At 43.7% G+C, this 21,273-nt stretch overlaps 1 protein-coding gene across 3 annotated transcripts in view; it reads right to left on the reverse strand.

The window, feature by feature from the left end:
• The window catches only part of EIF2AK2 (eukaryotic translation initiation factor 2 alpha kinase 2), a 42,652-nt gene extending 21,887 nt beyond the window's left edge, over positions 1-20,765 (reverse strand). For all 3 annotated transcript variants that reach the window (XM_074988545.1, XM_074988544.1, XM_074988546.1), the window contains exons 1-7: positions 20,646-20,765; positions 17,641-17,773; positions 11,069-11,189; positions 7,566-7,756; positions 4,634-4,757; positions 2,314-2,396; positions 1,297-1,387 (exon numbers count right to left, since the gene is read on the reverse strand). In XM_074988545.1, the coding sequence (XP_074844646.1) occupies positions 1,297-1,387; positions 2,314-2,396; positions 4,634-4,757; positions 7,566-7,756; positions 11,069-11,189; positions 17,641-17,762 (732 nt within the window). In that variant the 5' untranslated portion in view covers positions 17,763-17,773; positions 20,646-20,765. The remainder of the gene's footprint in view (positions 1-1,296; positions 1,388-2,313; positions 2,397-4,633; positions 4,758-7,565; positions 7,757-11,068; positions 11,190-17,640; positions 17,774-20,645) is intronic.
• Positions 20,766-21,273: the final 508 nt, after the last annotated feature.

Consider the following 21,273-nt stretch of genomic DNA (forward strand, 5'->3'; position numbering starts at 1 on the left):
AATGGACTTTTCAGGATACTGGCAAACCCTAAAGAAAAAAAAAATTTTTTTTGTCAGCCCCAAAGCTATTTTCTTCAAAATTTTAATGAATCAAAGGTGGGGAAAATCATTTTGATCAAACAAAACATTTTGTTCACCTCAAAACTTAGTTTTTCTACTTCGATCATTTTTTAGTATTTTAAAACTTAAAAACAATAAGTCGTGTGGCACCTTGTAGACAAACTGATTTTTTTGGAGCATAAGCGCTCATGGGCAAAGACCCGCTTCATCAGCTGCTTTTGCAAATACAGACCGTGTTAACACGGCTACCCCTCCGATACTTTAAATTTAAAAGGAAATTTCAAAATGAAAAACATTTGGAAATGAAAAAATAACAATCAATTTTAAAAAGTGGTGAAATAAGATGTCAAATTTTCAAGAATATATGTAAAAATTTATATATAATTCTACACCAAAAAAATAGCAAAACTCACTCAAGTGTCAGAAGCGTTTCAGCACAAAAAACCTGAACTCTTGTCTGAAAGAAGTTTTGGCCAAAAATGACACCATGTTTCTTATCAACATGGATCAATTACATTCTAAATGCAAGCACGGGTCCATCAGTTGCCACAGAGGTATGCCTGTTAAAGCCTGCAGCAAATTTGACCAGTTGTATGTTCAGTGATAATGATGTTAAAAAGATAATGAACATTTTAAATAGTATTCATATATATTCTGTAATGATATCCATCTTTGGTAGAGGAGAAAATTGATACTGCACTATACTTTGAATTTCCCCTAGCTCTGGCTCCAAGCTGCTAACGACAGCAATTCTTAACTCTTGAGGTGCAATACTGTGAAACAACTTCAGAAAATTGGTCTCCATTTTATTGGTCTTTTTAGTCCCCAGTGCAGCATTGGCACAATCACAAACCAATTGTTAACCTGCATTTAGCTACCATTAAGTCAATGACACAGAGTCCAGATCACAATGCAGGAGTGGTTCAAGGTTAGTAGGCAGCTAATGCAGAACAGAGACCTAAGACTGTGTCCTCAGAATAGTTTATCCCACTCAAGAGGTGCATTACTAACTCTGCACTAGGAGTCAATTCTAGTAAAGTATTTGAGGACATACTAATTTTATATTTGTAATACATACACAGCCCTAAGTATCTGTTTTACCTATGTACAGCTGAATATTTTGGAGATTGTAGGTCTGTTATCCAAATCCTCTTTACAAGTGAGCATTATGAACAGGAGAGAAAATAACAACAGTCTAAAATTTAATTATGAGGAATAAAGATTTTCATACTGTACCGAAGAAGATGTTTCATCTGTTTTCATGCTACTCATTTTATTTATCAAGCTTCCATCTGAGTTTGTATTTTTAGATGCAGAATTAGTACCACTATAAGAGGAGGAAATGGATTTCAATATTTCTCCACACAATAGTTTCTGAATCAAAACTACAATTTTTACATAACAGAAAAAGGATTACATGAATTAATTTAAAATACAAAACTTCACTTGAAACAACTCTTTTGATTCAATTACATTTTATAATAAAGTACTTTTTTCTATAATGCATTTCATCCTAGTTGTTCAGTGTGATTTATAAATGTTAGTTAACTATTCTCACCATGGTAAGGTAAGTTAGGTACAAAGAAAATTTAATTGCAGTGCGGCCATAATGAGTACAGAATATAGCGGCTCTTGAACTCTACACAGAGCAGCAGAGATACTATAATGGTGATAACAGAGCCAAATTAAGCACTAAGCAGAACAAGCTGATACTCATGGATCCAGCACAGACTGGAAGAGAATTATGGTGAAAAATTTTTCTGCTAGCAATTCTCTCTTCATTCTCCATGAATAGGTTGTGCCTCTTTGGAGTCAACTCTCTTCTGATTAATGAACAATAAAGAGAGAAGTGATACAGCAAAAATTATAATGTGGTACACAGAAATTAGTAAAAAGAACTGATATTCATTCAACAAAGCAGTACCATAATACAAGAATAACTACTGAAAACTTTAGTGCTTTATTTTAGAAATTCTTCTTAAATACCTACTGGCACTGAATAAGAAAGCATTTAGGATATCCGTAAAATCAATGCATTGATGAGGTTAATTACAAGACATATAAAAAAGTAAACACAATTTCACAATTAAAGGATATTGCTGGCCTGTAGATAAAGATGCAGAAGCTTAAAACATGATTAAATTCACAAGTGAAAAGACAGCAACAGAATTTTCTTAAAATTCTCTCAACTAGTTCTCGAATAATAAGGAAATGCATTATGTCAAACACCACAATATTAATGTTCCAACTTACTTTGCAGATGACCAGCTTGACATTTCACTGCCATTACTAAGTACACTATTGGCAGAACTGGCAACCGGTGTGTGTCTCCCTGCCTGTATATATATTTAAAAAAAATATTGTATATATATATGTATGTGTCAAAGCTTTGCTGATACAAATGACAACATTCTAAAATGACAAAAACAAAGGAGTTTCAAAAAAAGTTACTGAAAAGTTACATTAAGCACTAAAGTCCCAGCTGAGGAAGAGATTTATTACTTCTGAGGGAATTTTATAGGACAGGGGCCTGCAGAAGTGCAACCCCACACTATTCCTGCACTTCCCTGCAGAAAACGATAGAGAAGCAAAGGGAAGCCCCATGAGGGAGAGAGCAGAAGGATCATCATAGGCACAGTTTCAGGAGGCAACAGAAGCGAGGGATGGGGCAGGGACACAGAGGCAATGAATGATGACATTCTGGGGCGGGGGGGGTGGTCACTGGCCTCATGTTCCTGCCCCTCCTCCTGCTGCCTCTATTCCACCCATGCCCTGCCCTCTCTCCACTCTGTCCCCCCCTACCTCTTCCTGAGAATGTGCCATGCTGCTTCTAGTGAGGGTGGGGGGCAGTCTCCCCCAACCTCAGCCCCACCCCCTGCCCCAAGCAGCATGGTGTGCCAGCAGTGCAAGCTAGAAAGCTGGCACTGCTCTCTTGCCACACCATTCCAGGGAAGCAGGGGGGACTGTCCCCATAATCACCAGAAGTGGCACAGTCCTGACAGTGAGTGCAAGAGGGGGGGCCCCCCAACACTGCTGGGGAGGCACATGTGACCCCGTGTGCACCCCCCATGCATTGTGCACTGGGACAAAACATGGGGTTTCATGACAGTGCCTCACCCCATCTCTGCCAGGGCAGAGCTGTCCAGCTGAAGGAGGCTCTTCGCTGACTCTGCAGCTAAATGCCACCTCCTGGGTCCTCGTGGCAGTCATGCTCCCCTTGCGTGCACTCAGAGCCGTTTCCTATCCACCAGTGAGTGCCCACAGTGCAGCTGGGTGAGGGGGGCCGGGGAAAAGAAGAAAGAGGGGTGAGAGGGTGGGAGAAACAGGCAATTGGGAAGGAAGGGGGTGGAACTGGGCAGGGGGAGGGGAATGTGGAAATGATATGGAGTAGTTGTACGGGGGCAGGGGGTGAGATAGGAAAGAAAAGGGCATAGGGGAATCATGTTGGGAAGCAGGAACATAGCATGCAGCATTCCCTTGGCAGCAGTTAGGGCTCCACTGTTAAGCAGGCCCAGTGAAGCCACACTGACAAGCCCTACCCCCTAAAGCTGGACCCCTCTAATAAGCCCCCCACACCTCACCGAGGGCCAGGAAGCCAGTCAGGGCCGGGGGAGCACCAGCAGAGCCAAGGCCGGGAAACTGGCTGGGACCAGGGGACTCCCAGCAGCACCAGGACCAAGGAGCCGGCCAGGGCACAGGAAAGCACTAGCAACTCTTGGGCCAGGACAGGGCTGGGAAAACTGGCAGTAACAACTGGGAGTGACTTCTGCTCAGTTTTGTTCTCAAAACAAGTGGCATGTTTGTGCCGGTTATCTGAGAGTTCCAGCTGAAAGAATACTGGACACAAGAGAGTTTACTATACCACGCGAAGTTTGAATTACAAACTTAGAGTGGTCTGAAAATTTAGTTTTAAGTAATCACTGATTTCCTGTCTTTCTCCATCCCTTTGGATTTCACTTCTTAAGAGATATTTATGTTTCAAATTCAAAGCAAAGAACTACTAGAGAGATATCCCATTCAGCCATGAATAAGAATTATTCAGCTCCCTTGACTTTCGGTGAATTCCTCAGACATTGCAGGCTTGGGTCCCATACAATTACAAAATAATTCTGATTATTCATGTTAAACACCATCAACACAAGTGCAGGGAACTATGTAACTAAGAAAGCTGTACAGTGATTGTAAACCAGCTCTGTACTATGCTTGAAAAACTCCATCTCAGTATAATCGGTTAAGTTTCCTTTTTAAGAGAACTATATTGAAATTTATTTTTCATAAATTGTTCTGTCATATGTCTTTAATCAAATGATTACTCACAGCACCATATATCTGTACTGAAATATGCAATTAGGAGCTACCAACTTTTTTTAAAAAAGGAAGGTATCGACTATACAGACTCTGAATTTTAGCTACCGAACAGTGGAAAATCACCAATATAAATCTATGCAGAAAAGATTATTTCTCTTTCAAACTGAAAGACGACTTGTTTTCTAGCCATGGATGATGGAACTTGATTAAAAAAAGAATGGACCAGAAATGAAGCTGTTCTTTTTAGACTACATGCAATACATACCACTATCTCTTGAGATTTTAATGCCTCATATGCACATTTTGCAGCAGCCTGTTTTGCAGCTTTTTTATCATTTCCTTTGCCTTCACCATAAATCTTACCACCAATTTTACAGATAAAGGAAAATCTGTAAGGAGAGAGAATAAAACAGAATCCATAAATACTATATAGCAAAATCTCATTTTAACAATTTGGAAAAATAATTAAATGTAGTCATGATTCTATGAAGAACAAAGTTCTTCTGTCTAACTTGAGATGCCTTAAAAGGGTCTGAGTTTCAAAAGATAGCACTTAGATTTTTTTGGAAGCTCCAGCCCCATAAAGGACCATATATAAGGATCCAAAACCTCTAGTCATTTGAGAATCCTGAATGTAGATTTTAAAACTAGTTCCTTGTGAAACTACTTTTTAAACTTAAAATTGTAAAAAAAGAACTTAAACAAGAATAATGTTATTTGAGAGAAAGAAAAAACAGGTTGATTAAGGCATACTCTACAGAATAAAACGTTTGTGGTATAGAATTTTAAAGTCCATGTTTAATTCACTAGGCTAGAGTCTGTGAAAAAACGTTAATAGAATTAAACAAGCATAAAGGTTGAACCTCTCTCATCTGGCACCCTTGGGACCTGGCCAGTGCCAAACAAGAGAATTTGCTGGACCACAGTTAATACAGTCAATATTGTTTAACATCTTTACCAACACTCCCACTGCTTAGTGGGCTCTTCAGAAGATATTTAGGGGTAAATTACAGCAGCACAACACCTTTTGGCTGTGGCCACACTTGGCCAAAACTTCGAAATGGCCATGCTAATGGCCAAATCAGAGGACACCAATGAGGCACTGAAATGCATATTCAGCACCCTATTAGCATGCTGCCGGCCACAGCACTTTGGAAGTGCAGCGTTTCACTCACACGCAGCTCGCCTACATGGAAGTCCTTTTCGAAAGGACCCAACAGACTCTGAAATCCCCTTATTCCTATCAGCTGATAGGAATAAGGCGGTTTCGATATTTGCAGGGTTCTTTCAAAAAGGACCCCCATGTAGCCAAGCCACGCACAATTGAAGTGCCGTGGCCAGCAGCATACTAATGAGGCGCTGAAAAATTTTCTAAATTAAGTTTATAGCTCATTTCTATAACCATGTATTCTTATAACTACTACCTTCCTAACTTATAACTATACCTTACAACTGTCCTTCCTAATCCCTCTTTCATGGTCTATGCCACCTTATTTTGACTTATCTCCATTATATACTTTGAACTCTTTGGCTGTGTCTAAACACGTCCCCTCCTTTTGGAGGGCGCATGTTAATGAGGTAATTCAGAAGATGCTAATGAGGTGCTGACATGAATATGCAGTGCCTCATTAGCCTAATGGCTGCCATGTGCAATTCAAAAGCGCTGCTTTCAGAATGCCACTGCCCATGTAGATGGGAGCCTTTCGAAAGGATCCCCCTGACTTCAAAAGCCCCTATGTATTTTAGAAAGAAGGGGCTTTCAAAGTCAAGGGCTTTTGAAAGGCCCCCATCCACACGGGCGGCATTCCGAAAGCACGCTCAGCCGCCATTATGCTAAGAAGATGCTGCATATTTATTGTCAGTGCCCATCAGCATCTTCTGAACTCCTTCATTAACATGCCCCCTCTGAAAGGAGGGGGCGCATGTAGACACAACCTTTGAGACAGGAGCTGTTTTACTACTGAATGCACAGTGCCTTGCACAATGGGACAACAGGCATAACAGTGACCTCTACAGGCTTCTGTAATACAAATGATAAGTTATGCCACAACTGTTTTATCTTTCTAGCAAGTTTTAGTATTGTATCTGCTCTCCATTCCTGGATGAAACACAAAGCGTTAAACCCTGTAACTGAATTGAGAAAAGAAACCTACCCCTTAAGGATGATCAAAGTCACCAGGACTTGGAAGCAGGATATATGCAGCTACGGTCTTATAGGTAAAGAAGGCACCTTAATTAGGGATGCCACAAAAAGTAGCAATAGTAAAATGTAAGTTTTGTTGTCTTCTAGCCTAGGTAGCTGCTGAATCAAACCCTGGTCTGAAAGTGAGGCAAAACTGAGGACTGAGCTGACTGATTTTTTTCAGAACTGATACACTTCCATCCAGACACTAGTTAGCCACAGCAAAGGCTGTTTAATGAACCTTCCTTTGGATGAGACTCAAGGCACCCAGCTTGTATTTGCTTCTGTTGCACTGCTTCTGGAGAAAGCAAAGCCTAGAGCATTTTATTTTCCTTTGCCTCTTGGGATTTAGTTCAAGATGGTAGTATCCCTAAACTCCTCAAGTGTTTAGTTGTCCTATTCACACCTACCACATCAAGATCTTCTCTCTTTCATGTTAAGGGGAAAAAATCAAAGCTTCCTTTGTACATTATGGGAAGCAAAACAGCAATGTTTTATCCTTTCAAGATTGTGTTTTTGCACTTGGGAACTGATCCAGTTCTTTATGAAACTGATAATTCTCAATGGCTTCAGTGGTAACGGGCTTAGGTCCTTGCTTTATAGGACTGTTAGCCAACCTCAAAAGCAGATTTGATGAGAAGTTTGTGAGGGAGTAGATTAGGGGATCAGGCTCGGGCAACGTCATGAACGGTTAAATAAGAGATACCTTGCAAAACACCACTCTCCAACCTTCCATTTTGGGAGCAGTTACTAGGAAACAGATGTTAGAATAGCTCCACTGCTATCCGGATTCCTTCAACTCACTTTTTATTTCTCCCACTGTGTTTTCAATTGTGGGTAGATTTCCTTCCAGCAACAGATATCAAAAACGCCCTTTCCTCAAGCAGGTCACTGTGACATACCCCTTTGTTTTTAGTTGCATGTATGATTGCAGTTCCAGAAAACCATCCATGTAAAGAAAACACAGAACAGGCAAATAGAGAGAAAAAGCAAAAGAAATTTAAAGACATCTTACGTTTTTTGATGGGAGGGTCCACTTTCGTCTTTTAAAACATAGTCAGTCATGATGTTATGTTTTTGTCCTTTTTTAGTAAGCATAGAGATATAGTCAAGTGAATGTATCTCTTCCAGTAAGTCTGATGGAAGTGCTGTAGATGATGGTGATTGTTGTGGCTGCAGAACTTGTGGGAGTGAAGCCCTCTCAGCCTACAAAATAAATATATGAAATATGCATAGTTTGAAAGGCATTAAGTTACTAGAGAGCATTAAATGAGCCCACGAGAGCACTGGTATAAATACAGAGACTGTAAATCCTTAACCATTCAGACATAAAATCATAGAGCTGGAAGGGACCTCAAGTGGTCATCGAGTCCAGACCCCTACACCAAATCAAGGTATATCACATCCACTGACTTCCCCGCATCCACAGAGCCTGCTACCTCATCATAGAAGCTGAACAGGTTGGTCAGGCATGACTTGCCCTTCCTGAATCTATGTTGACTACTTTTGATCACTTTCCCCTCTTCCAAGTGCTCCAAAATGGAATCCCTGAGGAGCCCTTCCATTATTTTCCCAGGTACTGAGGTAAGGCTGACCAGTCTATAGTTCCCTTGATTGTCCTTCTTTCAGTGGTTTGAGCATCGGCCTCCTAAACCAACCCTTGAGGGGTCCATTTAGAGATCTGGTGCACAAAAAAAAAAAAAAAGGGGGAGGGGGATGGACTTGATGAACTCCCGAGGTCCCTTCCAATTCTGTGAGATGAGATGTGACATTTCACAACACTTTCAAAGTAACTCACTCCACAGTCCCCACTAGTAGGGTGTACTGGCCCTATAAAGCTTAGAACCACCCTGGAAAATTACAATCCCATTTTAGGTTTTGCAAAGAAGTTTATAATCATGAAATCTAAATGATAAGATTTCAGGATTGCCACCTGTTCATGAGTCACTCTGAAGGTTAGAATCCTTGTCCAATCAGCATGGCATGATGGAAAAAGCTACCAGCACAACTGAAAGTTTTTTTTTTTATTTGGAACATGACAAGGTTCTATCACTTCTGGGATTCACCATCTAATACTATTCATTTTTTTAAGTTCTCATCCCTTTTACATATATGATTTTAAGAAATCAGACACATGACAGCATGGGCCTTCAGATTTGCAAGTACTGTATGTATGACTGTAGTATGCTTATGTATCAGGATGAATTCCCTTATTTCTGAACATCTTTTGTTTAATTCAGAGTTGCGACAGACTGCTCCATTCCTTTCTGTATATAAAAAGTCAAGGAACTATTTAAGTTGGAATCCTGATCAAATTAACATGTGACAACTGTTAGCTGAAATGAGCAGTTACTGAAATGAGTAACTGATCTTAACAGGTATTCATACACATTACCACCATCTCCACGAGTTCTGGATACTCTCTGCAAAGAGGTTAAAAGGTGAAAGTGCCTGAAGAAAAAAGGGACTCTCCTCCAACCACTTAATGAGGTCCTTGCAGTTCAAGGATGAGATGGTGGTAGGGGGAATACTTGTAATGCTAGTACTGCACCTACCATGGCTAAACCAGTTGTTCCAACGTTTTTCCTCACAAGCAATTGTCATTCATATAAAATAAAGTTCAGACTGGAAAACAACTCAGTGGAGGTTTGGCCTTATGAACATTCTTGTTTGGAGCCTGATTCTTACTTAGATTGTTTTTTTCAAAGAAGCCTATGCTCCCCATCCCATGTTTGGGCATCAATTAAGTGCAAGTACTTCTCTGTCTGCAAAGCACCTCCTTTCAGTTATGCATTTATAAGAAGAAACACACAGAAAGATAAACTCTGTATAGGACTGTAACATATATATGAGCCTTAAAGAACTGCTCACTCCCTGGTATGCAAGAGATCAAAGCCATCTGATGAAGTGAACTGTAACTCACAAAAGCTTATGCCATAAAAAAAGTGTTCATCTTCAAGGTGCCACTGGACTCCTTGCTTTTCTGGCTGAAAACAGACTGGCACGGCTAGCTCTGAAATCTGTCAACACTATAGTGAAGACCTGTGATATCTATGTCACATTGTAGGGCAGGGGTGGCCAACCAGTTAGAGATTAAGAGCCAAGATAGCTGTGGATAGAGTGCAAGAGCCATGTATTATATATTTATTTTTATCTAGCTATAGCTATACTATTATATAAAAGGAGAGCTGTCTGTCCATCCCTGCCCCTCCCTGCCCCATGCAGCACAAGAGGGCGGATCTCGAGCCAGAGCCCCAACTCTGAAAGACCCTATGGTAGTGCAGCGGTGGAGCCATAGTCCCCCTGGAGCCTCCACTGTGACACAGGCCCCTCCATGGTACGGGGCTGAGGCCGGACCTCTACCACAGCAGTCCCAGCAGCACAAGCCCCTGCCGGTGGTGGGGCTGGAGCCTCAGTGCAGATATAGACTGGGAGCCACAGCATGGGGCTGGGGCCCCCCTGGAACCCCCTCTGCGGCACAGGGCTGGGGCCAGAGCCCCACCAGAGCCTCTGCTGCAGTGCAGGACTGGGACTGGAGCCCCCATCGTGGAGCCCTGCAGAACCTGCTGCAGGTTGGTTTCTCTCCTCTTCCCCCATAGGCTGGGGGTGGGTACGTTGGCTCTGGCCAGAAGGGAGGGTGCAGGAGCAAGCTGGGAGTCTGTGTTTGAAGTCTGGGTGTGATGGAGGGTGCAGAAGTGGGCTACAGGTGGGTAATCTGGATAGGAGGGCGCAGGAATGGGCTGAAGTTTGGGGATTTGGGTGGGAGGTAAGGTGCAGCAGTGGACTGGGAGGTTCAGGAGCGGGCAGGAGGTGAGAGATCCAGGTGGGAGGGATACTGCAGGAACAGGCTGAGGATGGGGGTCTGGGCAGGAAAGGGGGACACTTATTTCCGTGCAGTGTTGTTGCTGCTCCCTCCCCCCAGATGGCAGTGACCCCCTACTGAGGGCCACCAGCAGCTCCTGTGAAAAGGAGTACTTCAGCCGTAGCCACCACAAAGGAGTGGGCCCTGTTAGTGTATAATATATATACCTACAGATAGATAAAAACAAATCTATAATACATGGCTCAATGCTCTCCCCTTCCCCCAGAGCCAGGCACTGCCAGCCCCCTGCTCTAACCCAAAACCCTAACCTTCCCTCAGAGCCAGCCCCTCCCACTCTAACCCAATGCCTGGGACTCACCGGAGCTGCCGCCGTGCAATTCTCTCTCCAAGCACTGGAGTGTGTGCACAAAGCAGCAATAAGCACTTCTAGCACACAGCTCCAAGCTGAAGCCATATTTCATTGCTCAAAGAGCCGCATGCTGCTTCAGGAGCTGCAGGCTGGCCACCCCTGTTGTAGGGCTTTTGGGTCTCTCAAACCAGGACAGATGCCAGTCACCCAGACAATTGAGTTTAGCAACCATCTGAGTTGCCTCTGGGGCTACATCAGAAGATTAGCCATTCAAAAGCCCTCTAATCCAGACAAAGCAATGAGAGCTTACCATCTACTTTTAAACAAAAGATGTCTGTTTACGTACTTGATTTTCTTGTGCTATGATAGCCCAGGCTGCCTTTGCAGCCTCTTCTTTTGCCTCTTTCTTGGTTTTACCAGTACCTGGAGGATATTCTTTGCCACCTATTACAAACATGACAGTGAACCTGCAATAAAGAAAATTGTTAACATAGATATGCCTAAGCACCTCATCAAGACGCCATTGTTCATTTATCTTTCAGGCTCTATAACGTTTTATACTCCAGTATACAGGTGATTGCCATCTCTCAAATCCCATTTTCATAATTTTTGGATGTTCCAAGTGTTCTTATGAATAATAGCTTTCCTTCTCCCCAATCAGATGCCCATACAATAATATGTATAAACCCGGAGCTGCTTTACAAATTGTGATGGAATTGCTGAGGGTGAAAAACTAGGATGCTCTTCACCTCCCATGGGAGAAGAGAAGGATGACCTGCCATGGTTACATAAACAAAATTACATCCATCCCCTTGGTCTGCCACTGCATCATTATTTCACTGAGAACATCCCTATACTACAAACTTAAGTTGACTTAAAGTGACATCCAGCTGCTGCAGTAATTAAATTAGCTGTGCACGTCCACACCACACTCCTTGTGTCAGAAAAGCTCATCTTTATCAGCAGCACTTGCATCAATGCAGAGAGCAATGAACTGTGGGTAGCTAACCCCCAGTGCAACTTGCTTCAAGGTGTTTTGAGAAAGACTTACAATGCCCATGGGACTCAATATTCTCACAAGGGTGACTGGGAACACGGCTTTATCATCCCATCATCCAGTTCTCTCCCTCCCGATTTCATCTGCAGCCCAAAATATTTCTTGATTTTTCCCTCCAAAAGACTGGCATAGCTGAGCATACACCACCTCCAGAAAAGCACGGATCCTGCTCAGCTACATACTATTGTTGTGAGCACTAGAAGCACCACGGCCCTTTTCCTGAAGTATTTTAAGATCTGCAAGAGGAACTGCCTCTCAGAACATTTCCAGCTGGAAGCCATGGAATGAAATAATTCCCAGTTACTGTCAGCAGCCCAAAATAGCTGAACATGGTGGAATGCTGACTCTGGTCCCAAGAAGCAAGCACTTACTGGTGGGAGCCCATCATTATGCAGCTAGGGGATGACGAGCAGTGGCTAAAGAACTTGTAGATGTGCAAGGCCACTTTCCAGGAACTTTGTATGGAGCTATCCACGCATTTCAACACAGTGATACTAAAATGAAACCTGCACTGACTGCACAAAAACAAGTGGCAAGTGCTGCGTGGAAGCTTGTGGCGCCAGACTGCTACGGAGGGAATCAATTTGAGCTGTTAAATCCACTGTGGAGGTTGCTGTGATCCAAGTGTGCAGTGCCATTAATTATCTTCTTTTAAGGAGGGTGTCATGAATGAATGCCTGTCAAGGGGTTAATAGGGCTTTCAGCAAGGAGCGGTCAGGTAAGCCAATGGGAGGAAAAGAAACTTTTTGGAACTGAGAACAATTGCAGTCTGAAGCTTCATTTGTCTGCGTGGCTGAGGCAGAGGACACAGAGAGATGACTTTGCCCAAGCAGTTAAAATGAATCCAATAAATAAGCTGTCTCAAAATCAGCCATAGATACTCAAGTCGAAAGAAAATGTGTAGACAGACGCGATCAGGTTACAGTTATTTTGAATTTGGTGTGGACTGACTAACCTTTTTTTTTCAGTGGCTTTGGTTAGTAATTTGATTCCTTCCCCTGTAATCTGTAATTTTTAAACTGAATCCCAGAAAAGTAATTCTTTATGCTATAACCAACATGATTTATTTCTTCTTGTTTTGTGAATAAATTACTTTTAAGCAAATGATTTGATTCCTGTGGCCTGAGAAAGGTCTGTCTATATATGCATGCCGTAGACTGAAAGGTCAGCTACTAAATTACAGTTCTTTGTGTGTAAGATCTCTCCTGAGGGAGTGGTAAGAGTTTGTGGTACCCCACAGAAAGATGTCCCAAGTGTCTCTTCCTGGATTAGGGGGGGTCTTTTCCTACTCGGGTGGTGGCAGCAAATTATGCCCCCCACCCCAGGTTTAGGGAATTTGTGGCCTTGGGGAGCTTTTTAACCAAAAGCCTTTTACAGGCAAGGTATTTTTTTTTAAAGATTTTGTGGGACCCCACTTTCCGCACTCAGAGTGTGGAATGGAGAACAGCCCTGACAGAGGGTCACTGATTTTATACAATGTGCAGGACCTACTTGACGGTTTTGCCATCGTGCTGTTCTCTAACTGCAATGGGACAATAGTTGGTGGCTTGATTTAATTTAGACTATTTCATTTTCAAGATAGGGATTTTTATTGTAGACAGATAAACACACTGAAAGATCTGACAAAGAAGTAAACATTGGAAAGAGTGAAATAAAATTGGGAAAGGGAAAACACATTCATCTGGTTTTAATGCATGGCAGCCTTGCTTGTCAGTGTACAAGTGGCTGTTATTCTTGGCAATCTCTCCTGGGCTTGGGTGGAAAGGATATTGCACTCTCTGCCCTGCCTAATAGAACATGCATGAGGCAGGGAAGGGGACACAGAAGTTGGAATGCTGTTCTGCAGGGGTCACAGAGGTCATCAAACCTCAACATGTTTCTCCTAGAGATAACCATATTGAGGCATCTGGTTTGTCTGTTCCTTCAAAATGCCCAGAATCTGCTGCTGCTGCAGCTTGTCATGCTCATTCTTCTGGGCTTCTCCCCTGTCCATAATGTCATTTTTTTTTCCAGAGACAGCAATCCTCCACATCCTCTGGTCACTGTTCACTATCCCAGAAGCCTTCATTACCTCAGTAAACATGTCCTTGTGCCTTCATTTTATTTGGGAGAGCTTCTCTGCTGGTGCGGAAGAAGAGCTGAAGGCCATGCTTTCCACAATAAAGCATGCAAAGCACAAAGGAACTATCATCGACGCAGACGCAGGGTCTAGCACGAGATGCAACATAAATATCACTCCTGAATCCACACAAGCAGAAAATTTTCATTTCTGCAAGATAGTCATTGAACTGGTTTACTGTTCCAGCCACGATAAGCTATGCCTAGGGGCCTGGGCACCAGACCATCAGCAGCACTGGGTGAGCAACCCATGGCAGTACTGGAGTTGGCCTGAAGGCCCTGCCACCTCCTTTTCATGTCATAGATATTGTCTGGTGGTGAGGGACCAGCATCTCCCTTCCCAAACTCCAAGCTTTTGCAGAAGGGGTGCTGGGAGAGGGCTTAAAGTGGCATATGGACATCACAACTTTTTCCTTTCCTTCGTATTACCACTGCTGCTCACTGGTGCCTGAGACTTGCAGTTGCTGCAGTCAACACAGACTTGTTATTCAAACTATGGCCGTGTTTTGCAAAGCAGATGAGAAGGAATGGAAAAAGCGCTAGGCAGGTAGGTGCCTACAGTCACTACTGTTTGAGATTTGAGTACACTCATCCCTCGCTATATGAGCGCAACTGGTTCCCAACTTTCTGCTTAAAAGCGAGAACTCGTAAGAGGGACACTAAATTACCATTAAAATACACGTAAAAGTCACTGATTGCTTCCTAGGGCTCTTAACTCAGGGAAGGCATGGGAGCAGGTGATGCTGCTTTTGAAAGGTAAGTAAACCTTGGGTTGGGGAGGGTTAAAAACTGGGGGCAGTTTGGGGCTGTGAGCAGGAGGGAGGGTTAAAAGCTGGTGGTGAGTTGGGTCCGTGGGAGATGGGAATGGGCAGCGGGTTCAGGCTGCTGCAGTTTGAGGCCACAGAGCCAAGTCAGGCTGTGGGGCTTTCAGGCTGCCACGGCCTGGAGCTGTGGGGCTGCTGAGGCTGCCGCGGTTTGGGGCCGGGGGGTGTGTGTCTTGCTGTGGGGCCCATCAGGCTGCTGTGGTACAGGGCTGCGGGGGTGGCAGGGGGTTGTGGCTGCAGTGGGCTGGGGCCATGGGGTCCCTGCTCCTATTAGTGGCGGGGGGTTCACTCATCAAGTGAGCGAAGGAAGGTGTGTGTCCCTTGTTTAAGTACTCCTAAATAAAGTACTCATTTAATGAGGGATAAGTAATTGAAAATGACTGCTATCTCCAGTAGGTGACTACAGCTGGTATCCCAACCTGAGCTAACAGCTGCTCCAAGAATTCAGGTACAGACACTGTCCTTATGCTGCGTATTTCAAAGATGCCAGCCAAAGTAATACTGGATTGGCATGGGAAAGTATCTTACCCTGGTGAAAGAAATACAGCAGCATTCTCTAAAAGTCTTCTACAATGTACTATGCTTCCCTGAAAGTTTTCTGGAGATCTATGATCCATACGTAAATGGTCTTTTTCACACGGCACCGTCAGCCAACCTAGTGTGGCTAGGGGGAAGCAAACAGCCACTCTACCTCAACTGATTTTTTTAAATAAAAAATAGCACACAAGAACATGTGACCCCAAAATATTCATTGGAATTGCATTCTCACCAGAGTTTCCAGCCGCGGCCTCACACTTGGCCAGGTTGCTGCACTGTGACTGGCTGGAGTGCTCTAGGGTTACAAACAGGTCATGGCTCTCCAGGACAATAGCTCCCCTATGTAGCTCTCCCCAATTTTCCTTATGCAAGCTCTCCTGCTCAGAATTGCCTAGGGAGAGCAGGACTGTTTTGGGGGGGGGTCACTGTGGGATTGCCACTGAGACCTGTACCTTGTAAAAGCAGCATGGCTGCACCCCAAACCCAAGCCCTCCCTTGCCTTCTGGTACACCTGCCACAATTCTTTGATTTTCATATGGCACAACTACAGTCCTTCCCCGCCCCTGCCCGCATAGCAAGTGATCTTCTCATATGTCTATATTGGATCTGTGCTACACATCTTCTCCACCCAGACCCAGACAATCACAAGGTAGGAGTGTGTTTAGAACAGGAAGCCAGTATGGCCAACTGGGCAGGCAAACATTCCACCCCACACAAACAAGAGATGGAAATTCAGAAGCACCCAGAACTTTAAAAGGGGAGGTCCTGGCTCCTGTGTGCCTAGCTGCTGGGTTGAGAGTTGAGAATGGTGATCAAAGCAGACCCAGTAGAACATTATGGGACACCTCCTAGAGGCCAGTTAAACTGAGGTGTCTATACCACCACCACCACATCAGCTTAACTATGTCAAATTAAGCATCATGCCTCTGTGGATGTGAAGTCAATGTAGCAGGCCACATACATTAGTGGAATGGATCTGGTAACAGAAACAGATATTAGTTTGATGCATTAACAGGTGTGTTGTGAACAAGACACGAGAAGTCATTCTTCCGCTCTACTCTGCGCTGGTTAGGCCTCCGCTGGAGTAGTGTGTCCAGACCTGGGCACTGCAGTTCAAAAAAGATGGAGAAACTAGAGAGGGTCCAGAGAAGAGCGACAAGAATGATTAAAGCTTTACAGAATGTGACCTATGAATAAAGGTTGAAAGAATTGGGCTTGTTTAGTTTGGAAAAGAGAAGATTGAGGGGAGACATGATAGCAGTTTTCAGGTATCTAAAAGGGAGTCATAAGGAGGAAGGAGAAAACTTGTTCTTCTTGGCCTCTGAAGATACAGCAAGAGGCAACGGACTTAAACTGCAGCAAGGGAGGTTTAGGTTGGATATTATGAAAAAGTTCCTAACTGTCAGGGTAGTCAAACAGTAGAATAACTTGCCAAGGGAGGTTGTGGAATCTCCATCGCTGGAGATATTTAAGAACAGGTTAGATAGATGTCTATCAGGGATGGTTTAGATAGTACCTGGTCCTGCCATTGGGGCAGGGGGCTGGACTCGATGGCCTCTCGAGGTCCCTTCCAGTCCTAGTGTTCTATGATGTAAAGCAGCTTATGTCACTTTAATGCTGTAGTGTAGACAGGACCTTAGAGAAGTTACTTAACAGCTTTGTTTTTGCTATTCTAATTTCACTCTGTCCAGATGCTTACTGAGGAAGATTATGATGTGGGCTAATGCTGGTAGTCATTCAGGGTCAGTCTTTCAGAGGGATCTCCCTGAGAGAGTGAAGAGACTTGGGGTGTTTAGTTTTGCTGCTTATTCCACACCCTAGACAACATTGGGGAGGAGGGGGAAGAGAAAAAACCACAAAGATGGAAATGAGAGAAGGAAACTGATTTTGCCCAGAAGTGACAGAGGCTTGTTAGCCAACACAGAGCTCCTGCTCTTAGTATTCATGTTCTGAGACTTCACATTCAAAATACAGCTTTTTACATAAACCACTCCCAAAGAATTTGTTAGTCCTTTTAAACCTGCAAATGAAGCAGAAAGGCAAAGACAATACTGTATGAGACCTCCAATACATAAAGCTAATTAGATTCAGGTATTTTCAGCAGGTTTGATGTATACATTTGCAGCCCTTATCTTGGAGGTACCTTTATCACAAGCCAATAAGCATTACCGATTTAATAAATACTCTTTCCTGGTTCCACATTCCCCCTGCCCCCACACAAACTTTAGAACGCAAAAATATATTCCCACCCACCAATTCTAGCTCTATGGCAAGGAGAGTTACAAGCTTAGCTACTTAAGCACTGGAGAAGAGACAACACTGCACTTTACATAGTCTCACATTAAAATAAGTTGCGTTTATCACCATGCACGGTGGACTTACACACGATCATGAGGAGGGCCTTCCACTTTGACATCATTATACTCAAATGTTAGCCTATGCCGCTGACAATATTCATGAAGTTTGCCCTTGTACAACTGTGACTTAGTATTATCGTCAGCCATTTTGGCACAACCTGTTAGGAGAAAGAAATTGTGACAAAAACTTGCATTTTGCTTGTTTGTCTCTGCATTACAGACTGAAAACAAATCTGGCAACCCACACTGCCTAAGGGTATTGGATCAAAGTAAGGAAAATGTTAACAAATGCAGAGAATCATCAGATGTTCCTTGCCAAAAGTGCTTGTTGTAGGTGAGCATCATTTATCTTGGTAACGGTATAAGCTAGTTGCTTGCTGTTTATTATTTAAAACACTTCAAGGCAGGAGCTATGTCTTCATATGTATTTGGACTATATGATACAACTTTAATCAGGCCCTAGTGTCATAAGATGTAGTTATTAATCAAATCTGCTCCTGCAGCTACAGAATACAAACCTGAAATGTCAATATGTTAAAGGAGATTTAACTTTGCAGTAAAACAGGACAGTGGCTGACTTGCACAAGTTTGACAACATTAGTTTGCACTGGAGTAACTGATTTAGAGGTCTGAACTGAGGGAATGCTAGTGATTTACTTAATGAAAATAAAGTGGGTCTTTGAAGCTGACAAGCCAGAGAAAAAAAACAAAGTGTACAGTGTTTTCTTCCATATCGGGACTAAAAAGTAGTAAGACTTTTGGACTTGTAGACTCAATCCTATTTGTTTGCAATGTCACCTGAAAGTGAGAACAGGCATTTCCATCGCACTTTTATAGCCCAAGTCACAAGTAATTTATAAGCCAAATATGCTAAAGCACATGTATGCTTTGACCACCATTCTAGAAACATGATACTTGTTAAAAATATAAACTAAAGGTGTTGCTGAATTCCTTGGGGGAACAACTGTGTTTTCTGCTCTGTGGTTTTACTGGTTTCCTGACATATTTCATAGCAGTCTCAGATGGTGACCCAGCATATGCTGTTTGACTTCAGAACACTTTCACGGCAGATTTGACAAAATGCAATTAAGGTACCAATGTGAGGTTTTTTTTTTTTAAAAAAAAAAAATCACTACAGTTGTCAAACCAGGATTTAAGAATCTGAAGTGCCTTCCAAAAATCATAGGGACAAGGTATGGGCACATGCTTCTTGAAGTCTTAGAAGGGCAACATTTGTGACACCAACAACAGAACCCAAACCACCAAAAATTAAAACAACGTTCTGCTGATATCATCTGACTGATTGAAAAGAATATCCATCGGTCTGCACTGCTTTGGATCAATATCAAACATGACACATTGTCAGCCTGGAAACATGTCTTCTGGAATGGTGGCAGAAGCATGAAGAGGCACGCAAATGTTTAGCTTCTTTGTCACATGACTACTTTGCCATGCAGGCCATAGGAACAACAGTGCAATAGGAATGCCATTTCCTCACTTTCAAGTGGTATTTTAAATAAAAAGCCAACAGCATTATTTCCTGTAAATTTAAACAAACTTCACAAATAACAGTCCTGTGGCACCTTAGAAGCCACTCACTTCCTCAGGTGAAAAATGGAAAGAAAACAGACTCCAGAATTTATATAACATGGGCAAAACCCACTTCCTCAGTTTCCTACCCTGTCCCTGCCATAGAAACTCTGGATTCTATTTTCCTCTCCATTTTTCACCTGAGGAAGTGGGTTTTGCCCATGACCTAATAAATTTATTAGGTCTCTAAAGGGCTACAGGCCTGCTTATTATTTGTAAAACTACAGACTATTGCAGCTACCCCCCGAGGCTGTAAACAAACTTGTTTTTTAGTGACTGGCTGAACAATGAGTAGGACTGAGCAGACTTGTGGGCTCTAAGCTTTGCATTGTTTTGTTTGAGTCTAGAGTGCATGACAGTACTTGTACAAGGTGCACTGAAAAATACTATTTTGTTTTTTCTTCCCAATGCAAAATATTTGTAATTAAAATACACAGTGAGCAAATTTGGAATGCACCAAGTCTGCACCCCTTAGAGTAACAATATAAGAAAACATTCAGACTCAACAACAAGAAGTCCTGTGGCACCTTATAGGCTAAACAGATATTTAGCATAAGCTTTTGTGGGCAAAGACCAGCTTACGATCCAAAATATCTGGTAGTCTATAAGGTGCCACAGGACTTCTTGTTGATTTTGAAGATACAGAATAACTTGGCTACCTCTCCAAGACTTTGAACAGAAACTAAGCCTTTTTTTAAATCAGAAATTACAGATTTTAGGTTAACTGAAAATAAAGCTAATATTTTACAAGAAAGAATTATTGTACAAGTATGTAAAGCAGTTGCTAGGGACAGGAAGAAGTGCTGTAAGTGAGTCTGAGGAAGGCAATACCCTTCGGTGTTGAGAAAAACTTATCTAGTGAGACCCTGTGAAAGCCAGTGAAGGCAGAAGATTAACAGCTATTAAAACAAGGGCCGGGGCATCCTTATCTGCCCCTGGAAAGTTAATACCAGAGGCTGTTTAGCCAATATTCTGCTTACTACTACTACCCGGAATACACCTATATTCTCTCTGGCTTTCACCTCCCAGCACCGCTGCGATGGCACCTGGCCCTAATACAAAGGTACCTCTGCCCAAACCCTTTTTCCTTCCCCAGGTTTCCTCGCATGCCGCAGTGCTTTTGTTTTGCAGCATTCGGCCCTGTTGGGAAGAGTGAAGCTTCCAAGCCCCGACCTCTACGGTTCCTCTCATCCCCGCCCGCCTCTGGAGCCCGCAGGAACGGGCGGCCCGGGTTGCGCCCGCGAGTCATTCCCGCCCTTGGCAAAGGGGCCCTGGTGCCTGCGTTAGCCCCAGACACAGGGCAGCGGCTTACGGCACCGGTCAACGCAGAGGTCACTAACTCCAGCCCCCTTGCAGGAGCCTGCCAGGGTGAGGAAGGGCCCCCACGGCTGCCCTGGCCTCCCTGCAGCGCTCCGACCCGCGCCCGGCTCGGCCACTCACCCTCCACGCTGGGTCCGAGTGCAGCGCTCGCGCGTGGCTGGGGACTGGACCGCGGCTCGGCTCCGGTTTCGTTTCCCTGCAGCTGCTTCCTCCACGCTCCGCCTCGTCGGCGTAATCGAAACCGAAACCGACCGCAGCCGCCTGCACCTCCTCCTCCGGTGCTCAGCGACCGGCGGGGACGGGCTCTGCTAAGCAGTCGCACCCAGGGGGAGCCCAAAGCTAGCTGTCCCGCTGCGCAGGGCAGCCTGGCCAGGCTCCTCTGGTAGGCACAGACACTGCGGTATCCCCTTGCTCTGTCTGTGCGTTCAGCTCACCTCCAGGGACATAGGCTGGGAGGGACCCCCGGAGGTCGTCTAGGCCAGTCCCCTGCCCACGAAGCAGGGCCTGCATCAGCTACATCATCCCCTAGAGAGGTTTAATCCACCCCCCAGGTACTCGAAAACCCATACAATAAAGCACAGTTGAGGCCTTCTCAAGCTTCAAACTCACAATCCCTGGTTTTCAAGGCCTCTGTTCTAACCACTGAACTATTCCTGCTACAACTACATGGACCCAATAGCAGAATCTGGCCCATTACTAGCCTCAGTATTTCATTCGAGAATTCATGCATGAAAATCTGTGCATCAAT

The sequence above is a fragment of the Carettochelys insculpta genome, chromosome 3, assembly GCF_033958435.1.
Source record: "Carettochelys insculpta isolate YL-2023 chromosome 3, ASM3395843v1, whole genome shotgun sequence".
NCBI lineage: Eukaryota > Metazoa > Chordata > Testudines > Carettochelyidae > Carettochelys > Carettochelys insculpta.